Source organism: Sturnus vulgaris, chromosome 14 (assembly GCF_052056855.1).
Source record: "Sturnus vulgaris isolate bStuVul1 chromosome 14, bStuVul1.hap1, whole genome shotgun sequence".
In the NCBI taxonomy this organism is placed as follows: domain Eukaryota; kingdom Metazoa; phylum Chordata; class Aves; order Passeriformes; family Sturnidae; genus Sturnus; species Sturnus vulgaris.
This window is the reverse complement of record NC_142256.1, coordinates 4,579,699-4,603,948: the sequence shown is the minus strand read 5'-3', so window position 1 is coordinate 4,603,948 and position 24,250 is coordinate 4,579,699. Positions and strand designations below refer to the sequence as shown.

The following is a 24,250-nucleotide window of genomic DNA, read 5'->3' as shown; positions in this document are numbered from 1 at the left end:
GCCGCGGGCGGGGACCGGTGACAAACTTGCGGCCGCCGCACCGTGCCGTGCCGTGCCGTGCCGCCCGGTGTCCCGCATGGCGCGGGGGAGGCGCCTCGACCCCCGCCCCGCAGCGCTGCGCGCCCCGCGGGGCTTCGAGCCGGAGGGAGGGGGGGCGGGCCCGGGGGGGTCACCCGGCGGCAGCGTCGCCGGGGTGGGGGCCGCACGCCCACCTGGGCTGGGCAGGCGGGTCCGCGTTTTCTCAACCGGCCCGGCCCCGATGCGCCCGGGGACACCCACCCCCCTCGCGGCCGCGCCCGGCGGTGGGCACCGGGCGGGGGGTACCGGGCGGAGGGCGACGGGGCGGGGGGCAGCGGGGCGTCGGGCACACCGGGACTGAGGACTCTGGGGCTGGGGACATCGGGACTGCGGGCACCGGGGCTGCGTGCGCCGCGCTCGCCGTGCGCTGCCCGTCCGGCTCTGCCCGCTGTCGGGCGCCCGGCGCTGCCCGGGCGTGGAGCGAGCGCCCGCCCCCGCTGCCGCCTCCTCCTCCATCCTTCTCCTCCCCCCGGTGCGGAGCGATCGTCGCTCCCCGGTGCGGGAGCCGGTGCCCCGGCGCGGGGTCGGGCGGGCGTGTGCGTGTGTGTGTGTGTGTGCGGGGCGTGTGTGCGTTGGGCTCCCCCCGTGCCGAGCCGAGCCGAGCCAGTCCGCTCCGTGCCGTGCCGAGCCGAGCCGAGCCGAGCCAAGCCCCGGGCGCGGCGGCCTCCCGCCCCCCGCCCCTCCCGGGGCCGCGCCGGGCGCGGAGCCCCCTCCCTCCCTCCCCGCGCTCCCTCCCTCGTTCCCTCCCCGCGCCCGCCCGTTCCCTCTCCGGACCGGCCCCCCCGCGCCGGCCGGGCGCGCGGCACGCCGGGACCCGCAGTCCGCGGGGCGGCTCGGCGGCTCCCGGCCCCGGCGGACGGACTACGGCTCCCGGCAGCCCGCGCGGCCGCGGCTCGCTCTCGCCCTCACACTCCGGCTGCCGCTGCCAGTGTCTCCTCCGCCGCCGCCGCTGCCGCCGAACCGCCGCTCGCAGCGCCCGGGGTCCGACCCGCCGCCCGGGGCAGGGGCCCGCCCCGGCCCGCCGCCCCCCGCCGCCCGCCCGCCTCGGGGAGCAGGTGCGTACCCAGCGCCCCGCGCCGCCCCGCGCTGGACCCCGGCCCCCGCTGCCCGGGCACCCCGGGCCCGCGCCGCCCCGCACCCACGGCACACGGGGGCAGGCGGGGGGGAGCGGGTGGCCCGACCCCCCCCTCCCGGCCGTCCGGACGGGATCTCCATGGAAACGGTCCCGGGACACCCCCGGGGGCGGCGGTGGGGCGGCGCGGGGGGGGTGGGGGGGGGAGGTGTGTGCGGGCAGGGGGGGGACGGCGACGTCCTGCGGCGGGACAGCGGCGGGGGCGCGGCGGGCACTGACAGCGCCGGGCGGGGGGCAGCGGGCGAAGGCGGCGGCGGCGGCTCCGCTCCCCGCCCCGCGACGGCGCGGCGGTGCCGCTGCCCTGCCCGGCACGGCTGCTCCGGCTCCGGCACCGGCGGCACCTGCCGCTGCCGGGGCGGTGCGGGGGGTCCCGCGGCGGGGCGGGGCGGCCGCGCAGCGCGGCGCGGCGCTCCCGGGGCGGCGGTGGGACGGCGGCGCCGGGCGCTCGTGGAGTTTGGCGGCGTGGCCCGAGCCCGCCCCGGCCGCCGCCGCCGTGCCCGGGGCCGGTTCGGCGGCGGGTGCCGGCCGGCCGGGTGCCGGGCGGTGGCGGAAGAGCCCTCCCCGGGGGCAGCGCGGCCGCCGCCACCTCCATGTCCGGGGCTGCCCCGGTGCGGCAGCGCGGGGGCCCGGCCGCGGCTGCCGGGGCTGCGGGACGCTCCTCCGGGGAGTGGCCCCGGGGGCAACTGTTGAGCCGGGGGGCTGCGGGAGCGGGCGCGGGGCAGCACCGCGGGGCCTGGCCCCCGGTGAGGCTGCGGGGTGCGGGGCGAAGCCCCCGGAGCGGCCGCGAGGCCGCCGCGTCCCGGGCAGGGGGGGCTGCGTGCCCCGGTGGCGGCGCGGGGCCGCGGGCCGAGCCGTGGCCTCGCGGGGCTCGGAGCGGGACGTGCCGCGCCTCGGGCGGGGGGCTCGCCGGGGATCCCCCGCGGAGCCGGCCCCGGGGCGGGCTGCGGCCGGGGCCGGGGCGGTGCCGCTCCGTGCCGACGCCCCCCGACGCCCGGGGCGGGGCGGCGGGGGCGGCCGGTCCCCCGCCCGTGCCCACGGTGATGGCCGGGCAGCGGCAGGACCGGGCGAGGGAGGCGGCGCTTCCTGCCGCCCTCACCGCGGAGGAAACCGGCCCTCCCGCGGCAGCGTGCCGGTACCGGGAGGGGTCCTGGCTCCTCGGCGAGCGACATCGGTGCCCTCATCCCAGCCTGGGTGAGGCCGGCTCGGAGCAGCACCGCGGAAAGGTCTGTCAGGCTAAAATAGAGACGAAGTGAGTTTCTCCTGTCACAGAGCATCCGCTCTCTGGCACCCTCCTCCCCTGGCGTCTGGGGATGAGTGCTAGGGCAGGGCCGGTGCATCCCGTGTCCTTCGCAGCTCCTCTGCATCTTTTTGGCCCTGTCTGCAGCAGCCTTCCCTTCCCTTTCTTCTCTTCCCTTCCCTTTCCGCTGTGCCGCTTCCATTGCCCTGGCCACCCTTTGGGTTTGGGTGGTCCCAGTGCCAGCGCTGGCTGGAGGCTGCGTGGCTCCAGTCGAGGACAGCAGCTGCACCGCTGTCACCTGGGTCTGGGGCGCATTCCAGGTGTCAGAGCCCGGGCTCCAGCGGGGTTTGGCCTTCAGAGCTGCCCTTGGGACCTCTGGGCTCTGGAGCATCGGTCTGGCTCCCAGGCATGGCAGGCTGCACTCTGCTTTTGGGGTTTTGGGTGATGTGCACCTTGTCAGAGACATTTTTGAACATTATCATCCCTTAATATGGCTCTTTTTCAGTCCTTAAAATGTGCGGGCTTTGATGGGGGCAGCCTGGTTGTTGCAGACAAGCCAGGGTTTAGTGACACCAGTTGTCCAGCAGCTGGGACCAATTATCGCAGCACTGCCCAGCGTGCAGCAAACTTTTATTTTTTTTCTGAAATAGGGATGGATTTTTTTTTTCTTTTTTATTTCCAATTCATCGTGCCGAGGATCTATAATTATGTGTGGTGTTACTGTTTCTTTAAATCAGCTTAAGCAAATGCGTGTAGGCAAAGCCTGGCTCAGCTCCGCAGCGGCCGGGGCGGCTGTGCAGGCAGCGGGGACCAAACCCGGCTCGGGGCCGCCCTCGCCGGGCACCGCTCTGCCCAGACAGCCCCAGAGGTGGCCTGGCCCGTCCTTACCGGGTTCTGTGCCACTCTAGCCATTCCTGGTCCATCCTCATACAGTTTCTGACCTCTGCATGAGCGGTAACGTAACGTAAGATAGACTGTTCTCTTTTTTTTCCAGTTTTCTTGTTTAAATTTTTCCCTCGTTGCCTATCGTGCCCACTGCCAGTCCTGTGATAGGGCAGTCGTAGGTTTTTTGATTTTATTTTTGATTTCATTTTTAATTTTTTGCCGGCAGTTTGCTCAGCCGGGTTTTCCAAAGTGGTGCTCGGAGCCGGGGTGCTGGGGGCAGGTCTCGGGATCGCCGCTCGCTCCGGCCCTCTGCACCTCCAATGGACACCAGACCATCACATATCAAAACAAATAGAATTCCTTGCCTGCGTTACTAATGGCAACAAAGAATTGCCAAAGTGAACAAACTATGGCAAGGGAAGGAGACCTGCCTGTGGCTGCAGAGCGTTCCCTTGTGGCTCACCTGAGCCCCGGGAGGAGCTGCAGGGCACATCCCGCCCCATTCCGCTGCTCCCGCTCCTGGCACACTGGCCAGCTGTGCTCTGAGCGCTGAATCCCACCCGAGTTTCCAGCAGTTGACCTTGTTTTATATTTTGTAGCCATCCAGGGGATAAAATCCCCTTCCTGAGAGGTTTTGCTGCTCTGGGAATGAATGTTTCAAAGGTGTCTCCCTCGGGTGTGTTTCCAGGGTCAAAGTGCATTGCTCCCGGCCTTCCGCAGTGTCCCCTGGCCACAGGAGCCACACGCTGCTGTGGGAGGGCAACCACGGCATCCTCCCCATCTCCTGCTGCCGAGGGATGTGGCAGCGTTTCTCTGTTCCATCCCCTAGGGCTGAGAATTCCTTTTTCCTTCCTCTGTGCTGCTGGCCCGCTCAGTGCCAGCATGGATGGAGGCACCAGCTCTGGGCAGCGTTTGCTGTGTCCATAAAGGCTCTGGAGCAGCTGGGCTGCACCAAGTGACCCACGCTGGCATTCCTGGAGTCAGCTCATGCTGTGGCTGCCACTCATGCAGGGGGAAAGGCAAAGCTGATGCTCTCTCTGGGTGAACTCGTGCCGTTGTCTGAGCTCCCGTTGTCTCTTTGCTTGGTGCTCTCCCACCTGTGTTAGGATGTTGTGCCTGCCCAGAGCAGGCAGAGAGAATCCTGGTGCTGGGGGGCTTGAGAAGACTGGCTGCTGGTGTTTCAGGACCGGTGAGCTCCCACCTGTCCAGGCAGGGTGCAGCAGGACACTTTCCATCTCTTGGTGTGTAGCTCGTGTGCTGGGGCTGGCGTGCAGGAGAGGAAGAGTTAGCACCTTGAAATCTGAGCGGTTTTAGTACTTGGAAATTCACAGAGCAGGAAAATACATGGAAAGCCTTTGAGTGGGATCAAGGCAGCATGGTCCTACACAGGGATGTGTTTTCACCATGGAGAGGTGATTGGCACAGGCTGATTCTGGGAGGAGCTGGGAAAAGCCCCCTTCCCACACTGGTAGGCCTGGCTCCAGCACAGGTGGACGCTGTAGGAGGTCATGGCTCTGGGTAGTCTGATCAAAGTGAGTTAGGCCAGGTGGCAATGGAGTTGTGACATCTGTGAGGGCAAACACCAACAGCACCAAACTCCCCAGCGAGAAGCAAACCCTTGGCTGTCTGTGACTGGCAGGTGGGTGCCAGCCTGAGGAGTCGTTTTAGGGGTTTGCCCGTGCAAGCTTGAGGAGCTGAGAGTTGTCAGGTCGGGGACCTGATGGGGCCAAGGCATCGCTGTACTGGAACAAGAGGGTGGCTTGCAGCAGGGTGGGTTCAGAATCTCCTCTGCATCCCCTTTGCTGCATCAATGCTGGGGTGGGAGGTGTGACTGTGAGGGGCTGTGGGAAGCAATCAGACAGCCTCGCTTCAGGCTGGGATCCCCAAGAGCCTGGGAACAGGCAGGGTTTTACAGGGGTCAGCGTGGAGATAGCATGGGCTTAGTTCTTGTCAGCAGTGGGAGCTGGCAGGTGAGTGCTGGGGGAGCCTGTCCTGGAACCCTTGCTCATGGAATAATGGTTGTCTCGGGGCTGTTGGGTTTCCATTGCAAGGAGGAGTTGTCTATAATGAGATAATGGTTTAAAAATGTCCATTCCTGAAGAACTTCATCTCAGGAAACTTGCTTCCATCACTGTACAGCAATATTTTAGAAGAGTAATTTCTTGACTTAATCCAAGGGAGCTTCCATGGGTAGCCAAGTCATCACTAACCTGAGTAAAAGCACGCTTTCACTGCAAGGAAAACATCTGCTTTGCTTTTCCTGGAGCCTGGAAGAGGCGGGTTTGCAGAGTAGCATCGTTTCCTTTTGCGAAACGATGAGATGTGTTGCCTTAATGAACAAAATCCCCTTTTCTTTTAATTTGCCGTAGTAGTTTCATTGCAAACCTCTGGGAGGGCTTGTCGTTGGAGGCGAGTGTGTTCAGCACCTTCCTTGCTCACAGTTCTTAGGGCACGTTTTGTTTAGGGAGGTGAAGGTGCTTCAATACTGTATGAGCTTCCCCACACAGAATGCCTCGATGTTCTTACTTCATTCTAAACTCGTTTTCTTTGGCGTTAATTAGAATTGGCTGAGCACCTATTTAGCTAAATCAAAATAAGACTGTGGTTTCATATACACTTCCTTTGGCAGACGTTGTGGATTAAGTAGAGTCTGTGCCAGGCTCTGCCCTCTCTCCCTCTTGGTGAAGCTGATCTAGGAGCTGGTATAGGTTAAAACCAGTCCAGCCAGGAAAAAAAAAATAAAGAAGAAAAAAAGAAAAAGTGTTTTAAACAGAGATCAACTCCCTAGTCAGGTTTACTGGGATACTGCAGGGCTTCAGTGGTGTGACTGAAGGGGTGAGGGGAGAGAAGGGCTTCAACAGTTTCTCAACAGCTTCTTCTGCTCGAAGACAGGCATGTGAAGCCATGCCCTAGTTGTGTTCTCCAAGGGTTTCCTACGAGTTTAATTACATCCCTTTAATGTCGCTTCCAGCTGCACCAGTGTAGATGGGAGATGTGCTCACTTTCTGACGGGGCTAGCAGTGTTCTGACCCAGGCAGGCTGCAGTTGCTCTCTCTGGTTCAGTGGTGCACGGGGAGGCTGCTCATCCCTGCATTTCCCAATAAACTTCCTGGTCTGCCTTTTTAAGGATGCTGTTGCTCCACTGGTTTGTGCTTGAACCCGCGTCTGGTGCTTGGCCCCTGTTTTATTCCTTCTCCGAGTTCATATCTGGAGTCTTTTTCTTTTCTGTTCTTCGTTCCCTGTGAAATGCCTGTCTCTGGCATGTGTCCCACTTGGTCTGGTAGAGGATAGAGGCCAAGAATCCACGGAACAGAGTTGATCTCTGTCACTGTGTCCTCCCAGCTCTCTCCTTGTGGCCGTCGTTCCGGCTCTTTTGACCAGCCCTTACTCCAAACGTGCTCTTTCTTCCAGCTCCTCGTAGTACCCCGTTATCACTCCTTCCTTGCCAGACCTATTCCGGGGTCACGCCTGATCTCTGCCCGTCCCCAGCTCCACGTCGTGCAGCCACACGCATCCCCTTCCCCCGTGGCACAGCAGGTCCCTTTGGATTCCTCCTGGAACATCTGTCCTGCCGCTGTGCTCGGGGGCAGAACCTTCCTCCTCCCCTTCTTTCAGTTTAGCCTAAGATGGTGAAATCCCCGCAGATTGTTTGTTCCCCTATTTCCTTTATGTTGCATTTCTCTCCAAGCATCGAAAGACTCCTCCCCTTCCTGCTCCAAGCCACCTCGTTCTCTTTGGGTATGACCCTGCTCTCTGCCTCGGCGTCTGCCCGTCTCCCCCCATCGCTGCTGAGCATTTCTCCCGTCTCTCAGTGCGTGTTTTTAGCAGGTTTCCCCTCTTCCCCTGACCTCCGATTTCCGTACACTGTTTGCTCACTCGTGCCCTCGTACGTGCAGATGGGTCCGTCGCTTTCTCTTTGGCACACCAGCTGCCTTGCCCCCGTTTCTCCCGAGCGCCTGGCCCCTTTTTCCTCCTCCTCCTCCTCCTCCTCGGATCCCCACCGGCACGCTGGGGCTGCAGCGGGGACACCCGGCAGCAGCTGAGGAGCCGCTCAGCCCCGTGGCCACCGTGAGCTGGTGGCCGGCGGGTCCCTGCGTGGCTCCTGTCATGGCACAAGCTGCTGCTCGTCCCGTGCAGAGCTGGTGTCGCCAGGAGTTTGTCAGGGCAAAGACAGCCGGCAGAGATTGGGGATCACGTGCTGCTTCCAGCTAATTCCCACTCCCACCGCTGCACCGACAGCGTTGCCGTGGCTCTGTGCCTGCTTTACCCTTCAGGGCTTAGTATTTCCCTGAACCTCCTTGACAGCATCTCTCTGCCTTTTGCAGTCAGTCCTGCTAGGTTTGGCTGAGTCCACTTGTTAGCACAGGAGATCCTCTCTTCCTCCTCTGCCTTTTCCCTGGAGCAGCAGAGCTTCTCAATGCTCCAACACCCAGCGCTGCACGATTGGCTGCAGCGCTCTCCCCTGAAAGCTCCACCCAGCCGACACTGCCTCATGGATGCTCCTCAATCTCTGGATTCCCTCGTGTTTTCCACCCATAACTCCAAAGAAAAACAGCACCTTCCTCACAGGAGGAGGGGATAAAACCTCAGCACCACCACTGGCAAACCCCTGCTCCCTCCAGGAGCCCTCAGCTGAGGACAGACCCTCCTTGTTTGAGGCTTTGCCCCTAGGACCTGGCATGGGCTGCTTTAGGAGAGTCCTGTGCAGCCTTGAAGTTTCAGTGCTGGAAAAGACCATCACCTTGTACAGCTCTGCTTGGCGTCTTCTGGTGCTGGAGAAGAAAAGTGGGGGGAATGTTTCAAAGGATGTGTGAGTGTGCAAAGACACTTGTGTGAACCTCTCGTGGTAGCCAGCGGCTTTTTGGCAATAACACTGTTTAATGAGAGGATGAGTGGACGATGGATTCCGTCCAAAGGCACTGCTGATTCCTCCTAGCCCTCTTCCAGCCCTGTGGCATCCCGGGGCGTTGTTCCCCATCTGCCTGGCAGCAACGCTGGGGATGAGTTTTCCAAAAGGGCGGTTGAATGGATCATCCCAAGGAGAGTTCCCAACCGTCTGCTTCTCTTTTGCAGGCAGAGTGGTCCCTGGAGCCCCGGCAGGTCCTGGAGGGTGAGGAGCAGCTGTCATGATCTCTACAGCACCTCTGTACAGCGGGGTGCACAACTGGACCAGCACAGAGCGGATTCGCATGTGTGGCCTCAACGAGGAGAGGTGAGGTGCGTGGGTGGCGAGCAGGGAAAGGAGGCACGAGAAATCCCACTTAGGGATCTGTGGGAAGAGAGCTGGTGCTGACTCAACCCCTTCTTACTGGGGTCTAAAATGGCCTGAAGTGCAAATGAGCCGCAGGGAGGGGTTGGATGTATTGGATATGTTGGCATTCCGGGGGGTTCCCACAGGCCCTGCTGCAGTCAGGAGAGTGCTGGAGGTCTCGCAGAGGATCTCTTGCCCCTGTGTGTGGTTACGTTGCCTCCACAGCTTTGATACTGACAAGGCCAAGTTGTCTGCTCGTGCCATTGGCCTCACTTAGACCCGTGTTCTCAATGGCCAAGGAAGGGAAAGAGCTTGAACTAAAAGCTTTTGGTGACCCAGGAGGGTTTGTGCCAACCAAATGATCAGATGGGGAGGGTTGTGACTTGCCACCAAACAGGAGATTAGGGAGGATTAGTGGCTGGGAGGTAGGATCGATGAAGCCAAGCTCTGTGGCTTTGCATCGCCTGTTCATTCCCGTGGCTCAGGCGTCTCATTCTCAGAACCGACTAGTTTGTGGCTTCCTCAAGGCCACCGCGTCCGTTCCATGCATTTGCCAAAGCCGGGGAAGTTTTATGTGCACAGAGGCAACGCGTGGCTGTCATTGCTGGCCGCGGGTGCCGAGGGTTTTGGCAGGCATCCCCCGAGCCCGGGGCAGCAGCGGTGGGCAGGGACGAGCCGCAGGTCTGGCTCGGGCAGAGCTGATCTGGAGCCCGCAGCCCCGCCGGGAGCCCTGTGTCCCGCAGATAAGGGCTGCCGTGGCCAAACCCGCAGAGCCTCCCGGCGCTGCTCCGACCTTACAACAGGCGTCAAATTTGGAGATGTCCGGGCTGGGCGGGGGGCTGCGACCCTCGGCTCTTTCATCCCCGATCCCCTCTCATTCCTTGCTCCGGGAGGAGCTCCGGGAGGAGCGCGGGCAGGGCCGGGCGGGCACCACGCACCGGCCTCGGGGCTGCTCCGGGGCAGCCGAGCGAAGCTAGGCAGGGGGGTCCCGGCGGGCGAGCTGCGGGCTGGGAATGGCCAGTAATGCCCGGGAAGCGCCGGTAATGCCCGGGAAGCGCCGGTAATGCCCGGGAACGCCGGTAATGCCCGGGAAGCGCCGGTAATGCCCGGGAACGCCGGTAATGCCCGGGAAGCGCCGGGAGCGCCGGCCCGGGCGGGCCCCGCGGGCGGGCGGCTGCGCTCGGGCTCCCCCTGGCGCTCGGCCCCGGCCCCGCTCCGCTCCGGCCCCCGGGACCCCCCGGGATCCCCGCCTGCCCCGGGGCTCTCACCCCGCCCCGCGGCCTGTGACGGGCGGGCCGGGCAGCCTCGAGAACCCTGCAGGGACCGGCCGGGTGTCAGTGACCCGGAGGTCGGTGAGGATGGCACGGGAACAGCCCCGAGCAGGGTCCCGGCTTGGGGTTTTGTAATGCTGTGTCTTCTTCCTCACCTAGGAGAGCCCCCATTTCTGATGAGGAGTCAAAAACGAGCAGCTCCCAGCACTTGGGGTCTCAAGAGTTTTGTGTCAGCAGCAGCCTTTCCGAGGTGAGTTCTTTGCCTGCACAGCTGGGTCCAAGAAGGCCATTCCCTCATAGAATAGGCCAAGCAGGAATGTTTTCCCTAATGGATTCATGGACTCCTTCTTGAGAGGGATGCAGTGAGGCAGAGCCGTGCTCTCCTTTGGGCAGAACTGTTTGCTGATTTTGCCTCTGTGTCCGGGGTGGGCAGATCCTTCCTGCTTCCCTGGGTGCCACTTGCTCAGCTCCCAGGAACAGCTTCTCCCTTCTTGCTGCAGGTGGAGCTCACGGCAGTCAGCGGTGGTGGCAGCAGTGCCCAGGGGCTGGATGCTGATGGCAAGGTGGAGGAAAAGCTTGGACCCAAACTGGAGGAGCAGCCACCCGATCCCAACCCAAACCTGGAGTGTGTGGGAAAGACTGTGACAGATGACACCCTGGGCCCTCTGGCAGTTCAGGGGGATGGCAGAGGGCAGGAGCCAGCGACCCCCAGAGCAGTGGAGCAGGAGAGCAGCGGTGCTGATGCTGCCTGGACACCAGCAGACCCTCCCAGCGACAAGCAGGCTGATGCTGCCCCAGCCTGCTCCGTGGCTCCACAGAGTGAGGCTGGGAACGAGAAAGCCCCCCCGAGCACTGCAGCACAAGGGCCAGGCGTGCTGGCAGAAGGGACATTGTCTGTGGTTGTCTCCAGCTGCAACACCTCTGCCTCCACTCCCGCCACCTTCACACTGAACAGGGTTTGCTTTCCCGCCTCTCAGGCCCCTGCTATGCAAAAGCTGCCCCTGTCCTTCCAGGCTGGGGCTGTGCTGAGCCCGAGCCAGTCGCTGGTGTACATCCCCCCGCCCAGCTGCGGGCAGCCGCTCAGCGTGGCCACGCTCCCGGCCACCCTGGGGGTCTCCTCCACGCTCACCCTCCCCGTCCTGCCTTCCTACCTGCACGAGCGTTGCCTACCGGGCATCATCGCGTCCCCGGAGCTGCGTTCCTACCCCTACACCTTCTCTGTCACCAGGCCCTTGGCTTCGGATGCCAAAGTGGTGTCTGTGGAGGTGAATCAGCTCAGCTGCCCCCCGCCCTCGGGCGGAAGCAGTGCCCAGGCTGCGGCTGAGAGCGCTCCCCTGCCCAGCACCGGCCTGGCCCTGCCCTCCAGCCAGGCTCTGCCGGCAGCGCCAGCCCCAGCTGCGAGCGCTGCTCCCTCCTCTGGCACCGCCGTGCAGCCCCGAGCCCCGGCAGCTCCCGAGCCACATGCACCGGGGGCTGCCACTTCCCTGTCTCCCCTGAAGTCTCCTCCCCAGCTAGAGCGTGAGATGGTCTCATCCCCGGAGTGCAGTGAGATGCCTCTTGATCTCTCCTCCAAGTCCAACCGCCAGAAACTGCCTCCGCCCAGCCAGCGCAAGACCCCTCCCATGCCCATCCTCACCCCCGTGCACACCAGCGGCAAAGCGCTGCTCACCACCGTCCTCTCCAAGTCGCAGCGTGCGGCGCAGGCCACGGGCAGCAGCGTCACCTCGTGCCTCGGCACCACCCCGCCCTTGGTCATCTTCCCCGAGTTCCTGCGCAACGGCGAGCAGGGCTCCTGGGTGAAGAACACCACGCTCATCAGCACCATCCCCGGCACTTATGTCGGCGTGGCCAACCCGGTGCCGGCCTCGCTGCTGCTCAGCAAGGATGCGGGCGTGAGCCTCAGCAGGGACCCGCGCCACCTGCCCAAGCAGGAGCCCATCTCCATCATCGACCAGGGCGAGCCCCGCACCGCCGGCGTTCCCTGCGGGAAGAAAGCCAACCAGGTTGGCACGGAAGGACAGCAGGATCCTGCCAGGAGACTTCTTCACGGCAGAGTTGCTCCAGGAGCGCCTTTGTGTCAGTCCAAGGACATCGCCACCTGGAATCCTGTCCAGGGAAGTGTGTACCCGCGATGCCCCGTCAACGGGAAACCTTCCAATCCTCAACTCCTGCCTCTGGGCTGGTCTCCGTACCATCAAACCCCGCTGCTCTCCATCGGTATCTCCACGGCAGGACAGCTGCCCCTGCCCCAGAGCAGCCCCTGCAAGCCGGCCGGGGCGGGCGAGCTGCCGGCGTTCCCGAGCGCGCAGCCCGCCGAGCCCAGCGCGGCCGCCCAGGGCCTGCCCGAGGGGCTGCCCCGGCTCCCGCCTCAGGAACTGGATGCTGCGGCCAAGAGCAAGAGCTGCCGGGCCTTGCCCAAGCCCTGCGAGGAGCCGGCCAACCCAGCACCGCTGGAGGCAGGTCCAGCTCTCCAGACCAGCGCTCTGGATGGGAAAGGGGGGAAGGGGAAGCTGGACAACGCTCCGAAGAGTCAGGAGTGCACTCAGCCAGAGGCTGACTCCGGTCAGGAGAGCAACGCACAGACTGAGGCTCCCCAGGGGAGCTGTAGCCTCAAACAGTTGGATGCAAAACCCAAAAACCAAGTGTTAGCAGCGTATTTGTCACACGAGCTGCCGGCGGCTGGGCAGCAGGGCCTGCGGATGGTGCCCGAGGTGCCCGCGGATGGGCAGCGCAAGGAGCCGGGCTGCGAGGGCTCCCAGGAGCCCCCGGCCACGGAGCCCCTCCCGTGTGTGCAGCAGGTGGATCTGTGCAGGGTCAAGAAGGAGCGAGTGGAGTGTGATGTGTCCTTCCCCTCGGTGACCTGCCTGCGGGCAGGGGCGGCTCCCCAGGCCTTCCCCGAGGCCAAGCTCAAAGGAACGGGGCAGATCAAGCAGGAGGGTGGCACACGCTGCAAGGCCAAGCGGCAGCATGACGGGGACACCAGGCAGAGCCACAAGAGACTGAAGTGCCAAGGCCAGGACAGCGAGGAGTCCCCAAGCAAGTCGGGAAGCCGGAGCGTGCATGGCCGGAAGGTGCGTGGGGTGGGATGGGCTGGGACCCCTGGGTCAGGGGCTGGGGGAGAGGAGGGAGCTCTCCAGAGGGGACAGCTGAGGGCACAGGGCTTTCTACCTGTGCTCCTGGGCATTGCCTGGCTGTGCTGCAGGTTGTCCAGGGCAAAAACGTATCTGGAGCATCAAAAAAAGCTGGAGGGCGCCAGCATAATCAGTGGAGATGGAGTTTTGTCCTTTTTGTGCTGCTCCAGCTCAGCCAGTGGGAAGCTCCAGCTTCAGCCCATGTCCTCCCTTCACAGTGGCAAAAACACCACGACAATCCACGTGAGCTTGGCAAGCAGGAAGGCCGGGAAGGCCGGGGCAGCCTGGGTGCCATCACGGATCACAACAGCCTCAGGGTAAAGCGCAAGCGTCGGAGGCCAGCGAAGACCGAGTGCCCATCTCCGGCTCACCGTGGAGACAGCCACGAGGAAGGTACTCCTGGGAATGGCAGCGGGTTCCTGCGGGGTCAGGCTGCCCTAGGGGCCAACCTGCTGCTCTCCAAATGGCCCAAAATGGCCAAATGGCCCCCGGAGTTGGGTTGGGATCCAAAACACAGCTGCAGCATGATCAGACTCCCAGAATGGAGGAGGTTGGGAGGAACCTTAAAGCTTATCTTGTTCCACCCTGCTGCCATGGACAGGGGCACCTTCCACTAGACCAGATTGCTCCTAGTCGAGCCTGGCCTTGGATGTTTCCAGGGATGGTGTATCCTCCACTTCTCTGGAGAACCTGTGCCAGTGTTTCAGCATCCTCATGTTCAAAAACTTCTTCCCTGTGTCCATTCTAAACCAACCTCCATTCGTTTAAAGCCATCCCCCTTGGGCCATGGCAGCACGCCTGCACTGCCCTTCCCACGTCACAGGTGTGTGATCTGTTTTCTCAAGGCTCGGTTTTCCTCACAGGGTACTTGGAGAAGAAGCCCAAGAACAATTTCCGGGATTTCATCCCGGTGGTGCTGAGCAGCCGGACACGCAGTCAGTCGGGTGAGCTGGTGCCCAGGCTCCCTGTGGCAGTCTGGTGGCACTGGGAGCATTCCCTTTTCACCTTATCCCTGCATTTTGTCCTGCTTTGAGGCTCTGCCTTGTGGGTCCTCTTGGCTTTTTTGTCAGCTAGAAATGCCACTTTTTTGCAGGAAGCAATGCTGGCTCTTCTGCTGGTGTGACGGGAGAGTGTGATGTGAGTGGTCAGGAGACTTCACCATTGCTAGAGGAGGATCAGGAAGAAGAGGAGGAGGAGGAAGAGGAGGAGGAAGAGGAGGAGGAGGAGGAGACATCCTTGAAACATCGCAAGCTGCGCAAATCCCACAGGACATCCCGCTGCCACAGCCGCAGGGACAGGGACAGGGACAGGTCTGTGTCTGAGAGGAGCAGCTGTCACACGAGGAGGACCCGGGAGCTGCCCTGGAGAGCAGAATCACCCAGGCAGCTGTGGGAGCCCAACGAGGAGGAGGAGGAGGAGGAAGAGGGCCACATCAAAAGGAAGAAAAGGAGACGGCAGAAAAGTCGGAAGTACCAGACAGGGGAATACCTGACGGAGCGGGAGGAGGAACAAGTGGGATATCCCCACAGGAGGAGGAAATCCAAAGCAGGTACAACCTGGGAAGGGGTTGTGGTATTAAACTGGGAACCAAAGTGGGAATTCCAACATGGAAATTTTTTGTTCTGTGCAGAATTTTTGGGGGGATTTGGTTTTCATTATTTGTTTTATAATGATGAAACTCCCTCACTTTTAATGACTTGGTAGCCGCAGGATGGGCTGCTTCAGTCGATCAGCTCTTCTTTCAAAAACATTTACAGTAAATTCCAGAGCAGTAAACAGCAATTTATGTGGCTAATTAGACACTGATCTTACCCTTGGATTAAGACAGAGGGCGTGGGAAAACGAGAATGGGACGAGGTAGCACAGTGGAATATTTCTGGACAAGCAGGGCCCCTGGGAGCCACACTCAGCAATCTGTGCTAACACAGGGGGGTGCAGAACACCCCGATCCAGCTAGGCTGCTCTTGGCTTTGTCTTGCTCTGTGAGGGCCACTTGCGGCCTGGCACGAGGGTGAGAGGATTGGCAGGGGTGCAGCGATGGGGGAGCCCCCTCTGTGGTTTGTAGGTGTGAGGAGGAACACGCTGTGCCCACCTGTGCTCACCTGTGCCACTGCTCCTGCAGCTTCCCCTGCCACTGCCAGACCCTCTGTGGAACCTAAACCCACGATGAGCACATCCCTGAGGGCAGCAGTCACTGTGGTCCCCTCTCCCTGTGCGGGGACAGGGAGGCTCTGGGACCTGGCAGTCGTGGCTCAGTGTGTGCTGGCCCTTGCCTGTGGCTCGTAGCCATGTCCAGAGTCACACAGGTGACTTTGAGGGGAAAGCTGTCACTTGTCAGCTCTTGTGCCAGCCCTCGGCATGCTTGGGCCGTGCTCTTGGAGTGGCCACGACCCTGTTGCCTTCTAGCCACATTGGAGCTCAGACTGGCCCTCCTCGGGTGCTGCTGAGGTGCTGTGGGGAGCAGAGGTGGCTGCTGTCCTCCCAGCAGCTGGTACCTGCTCAGCACAGCTACACTATCCTGCCCTCTCTGCCAGCCTCTGTCACACCAGGAACAAAGTTTCAAGTTGGCTTCCCGGTTCTTGGCAACTCAGGGGCACTCTCAGGATGCCTCCTGTTCAGAACTGGAGCCTGGAAGGAGCTTTTGAGTGCAGTGGCATTCAGGAGGGTTTGCCCAGCAGCTTTACCGCATATGTTAAGAGTCTCTGTCTGCCTGTCCCTCAGACACTGCTCAGCCTTCAGACAGGGAGGGGACCTGCTGTAGTTTGGGTTCAGAAGTTGTGGCCTGGAGCCACCTCCAGTGGCAGTGGAGTCCTGAAGTTCTTTCCATGCTGTGCAAAATCCTTTCCTCTGTCTCTTTTTAAGTGATCTCTTATTCATTTCATGGAGTGCCTGTAAGTCTCGTGCTGCAGGATTGGGTGAGCAGGATTCCTCCACTCAGGGAAGACAAGGCTGGATTTCCCTTGAGGAATCCTGGTGCTTCCTAACTGGATGCATGTTAATGAAAACTTAAATGTGCTCCTTAACTTCAGGGGAAGATGTGAGAGGGGAAGGCAGGGCCTGTTATGTTTAGGCAGCAAGCCCTGAGTGTTCACAGACAGCCCCTGCTCGTCCTGCCTCTCTAAGACATATCCCAATGAATCCTGTCTTCCCTTGGGAGTCCCATGCTGAGTCCATCCCAGATGGGAGAATCTGTGTGTTCTCTCTGCTTCTCCTTCCTGCAGCGCCCCTGGGGCTGGATTTAGAATCATGGAACCCCAGAATGGTTTGGGTTGGAAGAGACATTAAAGCTCATCCAGTTCCACCCCTGCCATGGGCAGGGACACCTTCCACTATCCCAAGGTGTTGCAAGCCCTATCCAACATGGCCTTGGACACTCAGGGATGTGTAGCCACGGCTGCTCTGATTTCTGTGCAGCTCTCAGAGATGAGCAGTTTGTCTTGCCTGGTGGCAGAGGTCTGGGTGACCTTCAGTGTGGTACCTACAGAAGCTCCTCATTCACGTTTCTCCTTTAGACTGCAGGCACCGGAAGCAGAAGGAGCCAGGGAAGGGCAAAGGCACAGAGCTGCAGCTGAGGAGCAGGCTATCCCCATCCCCCCGGAAATCTCAAGGACGCACGGACTTTCGGAATGGCTTCTTCCTGGAGCACTCCGACAGCTCTCCTGTCCAAGAAGAGCTGGAGAAACCATCAGGAAAACGCAAATGTAAAACCAAACACCTGTCAGGGATCTGTGACGAGGGGAAGGTATGGCTGGAATGGTGAGGGGAGAAGGGGACTCCCATGAGTCCTGGCCTCATGTGCCAAGGAGTTGTGTTCCTTTCTTTCCCAGGGGAAAGTCTGCTGCAACCAGCCCAAAACGTGCTCTCTGAAGAAGCCCCAGGACTTGTGGACACTTTGCAAGTCCCATCGGGCCAGCCCGGGGAGTTGCCCTGAGCTGCCCCCGGCGCAGAGCGTTCCTCCCGGAGCTCGGCGGCTGATCGTGAACAAGAACGCGGGGGAGACGCTCCTGCAGCGAGCAGCTCGCCTGGGCTACAAGGTGAGTGCCGTGCCCTCCCTCCCGCGGCTGCCCCGGCACCCAGCCGGGCTGGCCGTCACGGCCGCGCTCTGTCTGTGCAGGACGTGGTGCTGTACTGCCTGCAGAAGAAGAGCAGCGACGTGAACCACCACGACAACGCGGGGTACACGGCCCTGCACGAGGCGTGCGCCCGCGGCTGGATCGACATCCTGCACATCCTGCTCCAGCACGGCGCCAACGTCAACTGCAGCGCCCAGGACGGCACCAGGTGAGCCAGGGCAGCGTGGGGCAGGCAGCAGCGTGGGTTCTTCAGCTGGGTCATCACTAAAGGGATCTCAACCCAGAGGGCATTTCCTTAGCGAACTCCCGGCCCCTTTCTGCTTCTGCCCTTGCAGGCCCATCCATGATGCAGTAGCGAATGACAACCTGGAAACCATGTGGCTTCTCCTTTCCTATGGTGCTGATCCCACTCTGGCCACATACTCTGGGCAGACAGCAGTGAAGCTGGCCACCAGCGATGTGATGAAGCGCTTCCTCTGTGGTAGGTGCCTGGCCGGGGGTCACAGTGCTCCAGACATTCCCTTCTGGCAGCAGACAGGGCCAAATCTGGGTGTCAAAGGGCCTGAGCAGAAAATGGCTCCGTTTTTAGCTGTGTCCTGTCACATAAGCATGTTTTTACCACCCAAACTTTAATTATAGAATTGTATGTTTCCTGTATAAGATACAGGTCACTTTTCAGTGTTCAGTTTGCAAGGAGATGGCTGTGCTGTGGTCACACGACTGAAGACAGTGCTCTGCTTGGAAATGGTGCTCCACGGTCCCTGCTTCTACTGCTTAACCTAAGGGAACAGATTTTTGTTGCCAAATAATGCTGCCTCCTATGGCAAAAGAGCCCTGCCCAAATGCTGCTGCTGGCAGAAAGGGCCCTTTTGGATCCCATTTGTGCACATGCAAGACGAGTGTTATGGATTCTCCACAACAGCAAGGAAGGGACAGCCAGAGGTGGCTCCCAGACAGAGACAAGACAGAAAATCCCCAGTGTTCAAAAACCTCTGTTTGCCCACTGCCTGTGTGAGCTCCTCCAGGCTCAACTACTCACACAGGTTTTGGGGATGGTGGTTTGGAGCTTAGGTCTGCTCTACAAATCTTTCCAAATCTTTCTTTCCAAGCCACTTCACACTGTCTATTGATTTCCCTTTTCAGCTCCCATTTTCTGGCTGGGGCCTGGGGTGGTGCCCACCCCTGAGCAGGGACTCCCCTCCTGCAGCCGTGGTTCAGCTTTTGCTGTAAAAAAGCAAAAAGCAGCAGGGGTGAAGCAGCTCCCCTGGGTCTGTGGATGTGCACACTGGGATGATGCTTTGAGGATTAACCCTCTCGATTTCCCCCCTCTAGATTACCTGTCAGACCTGCAGGGCCGCAGTGATGGGGACCCTCGGACAGCCTGGGATTTCTACAGCAGCTCCGTGCTCGGTGAGTGCAGAGCAGGAGGTGATGCTGTGTAAAACATCATTCCCTGGGGTTGGCCACGTCCCTCTCTACTCACACTTTGGGTAGAGACCTTGCCCTGCTGATACATGCTGGGAGTTGCTCCTGGCAGGGACTTCCTTGGGAAGCTGAATGTGCATCCCTTTGAGTGCAGGACTGGGTGCTGCTGGTGATTCCTGAGGGTCTTTGGTTGTCGATCCCAAACATGTCGTTCTTGGAGCAGTTCTTGTTGCACCCCTGCTAACCCTGTTCATCCAGGGGAGCTCCTGTTCTTACAACACCAGGCAGTTTTTACAGTGAAAGGGCTGACTTCTGCCCTTATTGTCACTTCCTCAAAACTGTGGTTACAGTGAAGATGTCCTGGATCTGACATGGGCTTGTGGCACACTGGAGTCCCTCCAGCCTCTTCCAAGTTCAGCACTCCCGAGCCTCCATCAGGACTTGGAGCATTTACACTGGCAGGCTGAGGCTGCTTGCTGATTGCTCACCTCCATAACTTCCAACATCCTTCTAGAAACAAAACCAAATCTGATACATTCAGGAGGTGCTCTGGGTAGAGGACTTGTCCTTGGAGGACCCTGATGTCTTTCCATTCCAGAACAGGAGAAATTCTGCACTCCTGAGAGTGCTGTTTTGCAGGCTGCTTCCCTCAGCCCTGCCAAGGGAACAGTTCAAACCTCAGCCTCCTTCCTCAGAATTTCTCACTCTCAGAGCTGTCACAACCTTTACAAAGACAAATAGCCGCTCTTTTAATTTATTTTTAAAGATATTTTTTAAGATACTCTCCCTTTTGATTTATCACTGATTCCCTGCTGCCCCATCCACAGGGCTTTCCTAATGCTGCCTTTGGGAGGCTGCCTGGCAAGGCAGGAGCTAACCCAGCTGGGAAGTGATGCCTTGCCCTGCCCAGCAGGCACAGGAAGGGAAGGGACCCTCCTCCCCATCCTCCTGGGATCAGTTTACAGCAGCAGCTGCAGTGCCGGCCCCACGTCACCTGTGCTGTGCCAGGCACTGCTGCTGGACACTGCCAGAGCTGCAGGAAAAGCAGGATGCCCAAGCCTGGGAAGTGGGCTGGTTTCTTTACAACCTGTTCACTGTGTGTCCTGAAATGTCCCTTTCTGGCTCAGGTATCTGAGCAGTCACCTGGGGTCACCTGGCACAGGTACAGCCCAGGGCAGGGAAGTACCTGCTTCTGCTCTGGAATAACTGAGCTGCTCTCAATCATCCCAGGCAGCAAACAACTCTCCTCCTCCAGTGGGTCAGTCCTTTGAAATCTCCCTTTCCATCAGCTCCACCAGCTGAAGCACTGTACGTCCCTCAGGATACAGGAGAAATCCCAGGCCCTGCTTGAGCTGTTCCTGTTCTTTGAGGCAGGAATGCTGTCCACGTTTTCCTTGAGGTCTGCAACTCTCTGGGGGCAGAAGGGTAATGAAGGAAGCCAGGGTGTGGGATCTCTGAGGTGTGGAAAAGTCATCAGTGTCCTGCACTTGGTGCTGCTGGAGCTCCAGACACAGAGTCCCAGTCCAGGGTTTGTCTCCACCTGGGACAGGCATTGTTGTGCCTGATTGTCTCCCCCGGGGGTACAGAATGTTCCTGTCCTTGTCCCAGCCTTTGCAGGGCAGACAGACAGGACCGAGCTTTCAGGACAGACAGCAAGCCCTATTTTTGCCACTTTAAATGCATTTAATTATTTTTTTCTGAGTTGCTCAGGAAATCTGAGGTTTTTCAGTGATGGCATCTGAGCTTTGCCAGCAGCACTACTGGATCAATAACCACGTCACTTATTTTTGTCCTATTGTACAGCAAGTTTGGACGATTTCAGCACTCTGTTTCTTAGGGAATTTTTTCCCTTGGCAGCACTAGGAAATAACTGTTTTTTCCCCAAGACCCTGCCTGAGCCAGTGTCTCCTGTCATCTGCTGTTGTTCTTCAGTTGGAATCTCACTCGTGCTGGGTGAGCAGCTGGGTGTGTGAAGCTTCCCCGTGCAGCACACCAGAAGATTTTTTTCTTTTCAGCCTTTTCTCTTGTGCGTGGGGTTGAACTTTTGCATGATTGGTTTATTTGCTCAGGGGCACATTGGGTCTCGCTGCTTGCTGTAGAATCTAAACTCTCTTATCTGGAAGTTTTTAGAGTTCTTCTGTATTACCTCAGTGGGAAAACACCACTCTGCAAACTTAAGATATTCACACCTCTTCATAATAAAATCCAGGCAGCAAGCTTTTCTTCAACAGGATCTTTTCAGATTGGTAAATAGGGAAAATTACCTAGTTTTAAATGGTTTTGGATCCAGCCTGCTGTTTTCCATCCCCTCTGGATGAGCTCCTGCTGGAGCTCAGATACCTCCTGGAACATCCAGGCAAATTCTCTAAGTCATAGAATCATGCACTGGTTTGAGTTGGAAGGGACTTTAAAGCTCATCTTATTCCACTCTTCTACCATGGGCAGGGACACTTTCCATTATCCCAGGTTGCTCCAAGCCCTGTCCAGCCTGGCCTTGGACACTTCCAGGGATGGGGCAGCCACAGCTGCTCTGAGCCCTGTGCCAGGGCCTCCCCACTCTCACAGGGAAGAACTTCTGTATATCCACCTTCACTTTCCCCTCATGCTTCTTGCACGGTTGGATTAGTCTCTGGTGACGCAGCCTTGCTGTCCTCACTGGGACGGGTGCTGGCTCCCCTGGCTCACCTGCTGGAGTCAGAGGGTGGGATCTGGGTGGAGAAGCTCTTGAGGAGCAGAGTGCTCGCTGTGCCTTCCTTGGTAGGGCCTGTGCAAGGCAAAGCCTCTGTCATCCACCTCCCACCTCGCTGTTCCAGGCTCTTCCAGGCTGAGGAGGTCTGTGCTGGCAGGGGAGAGGGGCCAAGGTCATTTTGGTGAGAGTCTGGGGTCTGCCATTGGGGCAGCTCATGGTGCAGGCTGGCAGAGATTGCTCCATGTTCCTCTGGCACGAGGGGCTGGAGGAGGGATGCAGTTGTCACATGGCTGCAGGAATGTTGTGGGAAGGTGCCCGTGGGGTCGTGGCAGTGGCCAGGGAGTGTCAGCACGGGCTGGTGTGTGACTGAGCAGTGCCAACCTCTCTGTCCTGTTGCAGAGGGGAAGGACAGCATCGGCTGCGACCTGCTGCTCAACCCTCCAGGGAGCTCAGACCAGGAGGAAGAGGAACAAGAAGCAGATAACTTCATGTTTGAGTTCTCAGACAAGCCGCTGCTCCCCAGCTACAACCTCCAAGTGTCCGTGTCCCGGGGGTGAGTGCCTTTCCTGCAGCACAGAGCAGCACCACGGGCTGTTGGTTGTTTCAGTGGGGTTTAAGAGCTGCTCGTGTATCACAGGTGGTTTTTTTTTCATAGAATCATCACAGATTCCCAGAAAGGTTTGGGTTGGGAAGGGCCTTACAGCTCATCCCATTCCACCCTCCATGCCCTTCCGTTAGACCAGGGTGCTCCAAGCCTTATCCAGGCTGGCCTTGGGCACTGCCAGGGATGGGGCAGCCACAGCTGCTCTGGGCAGCAGAGGGAAGTTGGGGAAGCAGTGCCTAGCTTGGCACAGCCTGGAATGTTCTCAGGAAGCAGGGAAGGCTATTCAGGGCTCCCCCCACCCTCCAAGGCCAGGCACATCATACTGCCCTGAGTGTCCCTGTGTACCTGTGTCAGGAAACTCCCTTCTGTCATCCTTGTGATCCTGCTTCTAGCCCCATGTTCCTTCAGCAGCAGCTCACACTGATGGCTCTGAAATTGTTTCCTTTCCATCATGGCTAAATCAGTCCCAGCACTGGAACAGCACTGCCCCCTGCACCCCTGTGACACAGGGGCTGCTGCTGGGGCAGAAGGGGACTTGGAAGAGGCAGCAACCTAAGCACTGCTTTTCTGTGCATCAGATTTCCGTGCCTGCCAGGGTTTGTCCATGCAGAGGGACACATGCAGCCTGCCCTCCAGCAATAAACCACACAGAAGCTCCATTTCCTGACCATGTGGCTTATTCCTGGCAGGGAAGCTGCCAGGACCTTGTTGAAGGCAGGACTTTCACGCCTCTGTCCCTGCCTGGCTGTGAGTGTTTTAAAAAGCTGCTACCTGTGAGGCCATGATCAAACGCGGTCCGTGGGCTCCTGAGGGGAAGCAGCACATGGAGAGCAGTGCCAGGGCCAGAGGGGAGGGCCAGCGTGCCAGGAGGGCAGGGGGGGTGGGCACCGTGCCCTCAGCCCCCTCCAGCCCTATAACCACCGTGCTCTTGCCATCCCCGCAGGCCCTGCAACTGGTTCCTGTTCTCGGATGTGCTCAAGCGCCTGAAGCTGTCCTCACGCATATTCCAGGCTCGCTTCCCGCACTTCGAGGTGGCCACGCTGCCCCGGGCAGAGTTCCAGCGCCAGGTGTCCCTCAGCCAGGTGCTGGCACAGGAGGAGGTGCCGGCCAGCCCCGAGCTGGCACCGGGCACGGCAGAGACTGTGGAGCTGGTGCACTACGAGCCCGAGCTGCTGCAGCTGCTGGGCTCGGCCGTGGAGTACCAGGCGTGGAGCAGCTGACGGGGACGGGCCACTCCCGGCATCACGAGGCAATAATAAGGACCAAGGGGAAGCAGCTCTCTCAGCGCCAGCAGCAGGGGCCCCAGCCTTTGAGCAGCCGCTCCTCCTCTCCTCAGGGTCTCCGCCAGCTGGGGAGGGAGGATCCTCGCCTCCAAGGACTTCCCGAGGTCCCCCGGCCACGAGCAGTGGCGGTCGCTGCCGCCTCATGCAGCTCCGGTGGTGATGGAAGCCCCTGCACTCAACGGGGGCTCAATGGGGCAGCGAGGGGTGGGAGCCGCCGCCCCTCCCCACCGGACCCCACGGAACTGCGCCTCTCCGTTCGCCCTCCCCGTCCCGATGTCTTCCATAGTATTTATTTAATTAGTATTTAATTTGTAATGTTTTCTTTTTTTTTTTTTTTTTTTTTTTTTTTTTTGCTGAGTCTGTATCACTGTGATGGTGAGCTCCGGGCTGTGGGATGAGGCCATCCCCCGCCCCTCTCCAGCGTGCCCCGAGGCCAGCCCGGCCCAGGGGCTCCCGTCCCTCCCCGGCAACACGCCAGGCAGGGGACAGTCCCTTCCCTGGGCTTTGGAGCTGGCTCCCGCTGCCAGCGCTCAGCCCCAGCCGGGAGCCAGCCCCGCCGCTCCATCCTCTCCCGTGCTCCTTCCTCCATCTCATTCGTGCTGCTGCTCCCTGTCCCCCGCTTCGGCAGCTTGTGCCCCGCCCCAGGCTCTGTCCCCAGGGCAGGAGCCGCCCCTTGCCCCGCCGCTGTCCCGGGAGCGGGTGCGGGCGGGCTGCTCTGCCTCGGGGCCGGTACAGTTTTATTGTACAGGTGCTAACAGGACTGAGGTCGGGACAATCGGGGGATTTCTGGCTCTCCCCGCTCCGCAGCGGGAGCCTTGGGTGAGTTTTTTTTGTTGGTTCGTTTTTTTCTTTGTGTTGTGTTTCTCCCCAGCCAGGGCAGGCGTTTCCCCCCTTGGAGCCCCGCTGCCAGCCTTCCCCCGGGGGCCCGGCAGCACCTTCTTTAAGCCAAGGGTTTTTTTGCCTTTGGGTGTGTATTCTGGTTGCTCTTTCTGATTTCTGTTTTATTATATGCAGCAACAGGCTGTGGTGTCAAAAACACTGATGTACAGAAAAAACCTGCATCAGGCTCCCTGGCTCCTGCCTCTTTTTTTTCGTGTCCAGGCAGATTTCTGTGCTTGTCAGACTGAGTCAGTGGCTCAGGGAAGGGAGAGGGGAAGTGGCCTGTGGGACCTGCAGGGCCCGTGTGTCTGC

General features: G+C 60.0%; 1 protein-coding gene across 1 annotated transcript; it reads left to right on the top strand.

Annotated features, from left to right (window-relative positions):
- Nucleotides 1-1,017: 1,017 nt before the first annotated feature.
- Nucleotides 1,018-24,133, top strand: BCORL1 (BCL6 corepressor like 1). The gene is made up of 14 exons (XM_014891014.2): nucleotides 1,018-1,133; nucleotides 8,406-8,544; nucleotides 10,014-10,104; nucleotides 10,355-12,925; nucleotides 13,204-13,378; nucleotides 13,849-13,929; nucleotides 14,079-14,534; nucleotides 16,498-16,727; nucleotides 16,813-17,019; nucleotides 17,100-17,266; nucleotides 17,394-17,539; nucleotides 18,391-18,468; nucleotides 21,572-21,725; nucleotides 22,720-24,133. Exons 2-14 carry the CDS (start codon nucleotides 8,459-8,461, stop codon nucleotides 22,994-22,996), a joined length of 4,719 nt encoding a protein of 1,572 aa, XP_014746500.1. The 5' UTR covers nucleotides 1,018-1,133; nucleotides 8,406-8,458; the 3' UTR covers nucleotides 22,997-24,133.
- The last annotated feature ends 117 nt before the right edge of the window (nucleotides 24,134-24,250 follow it).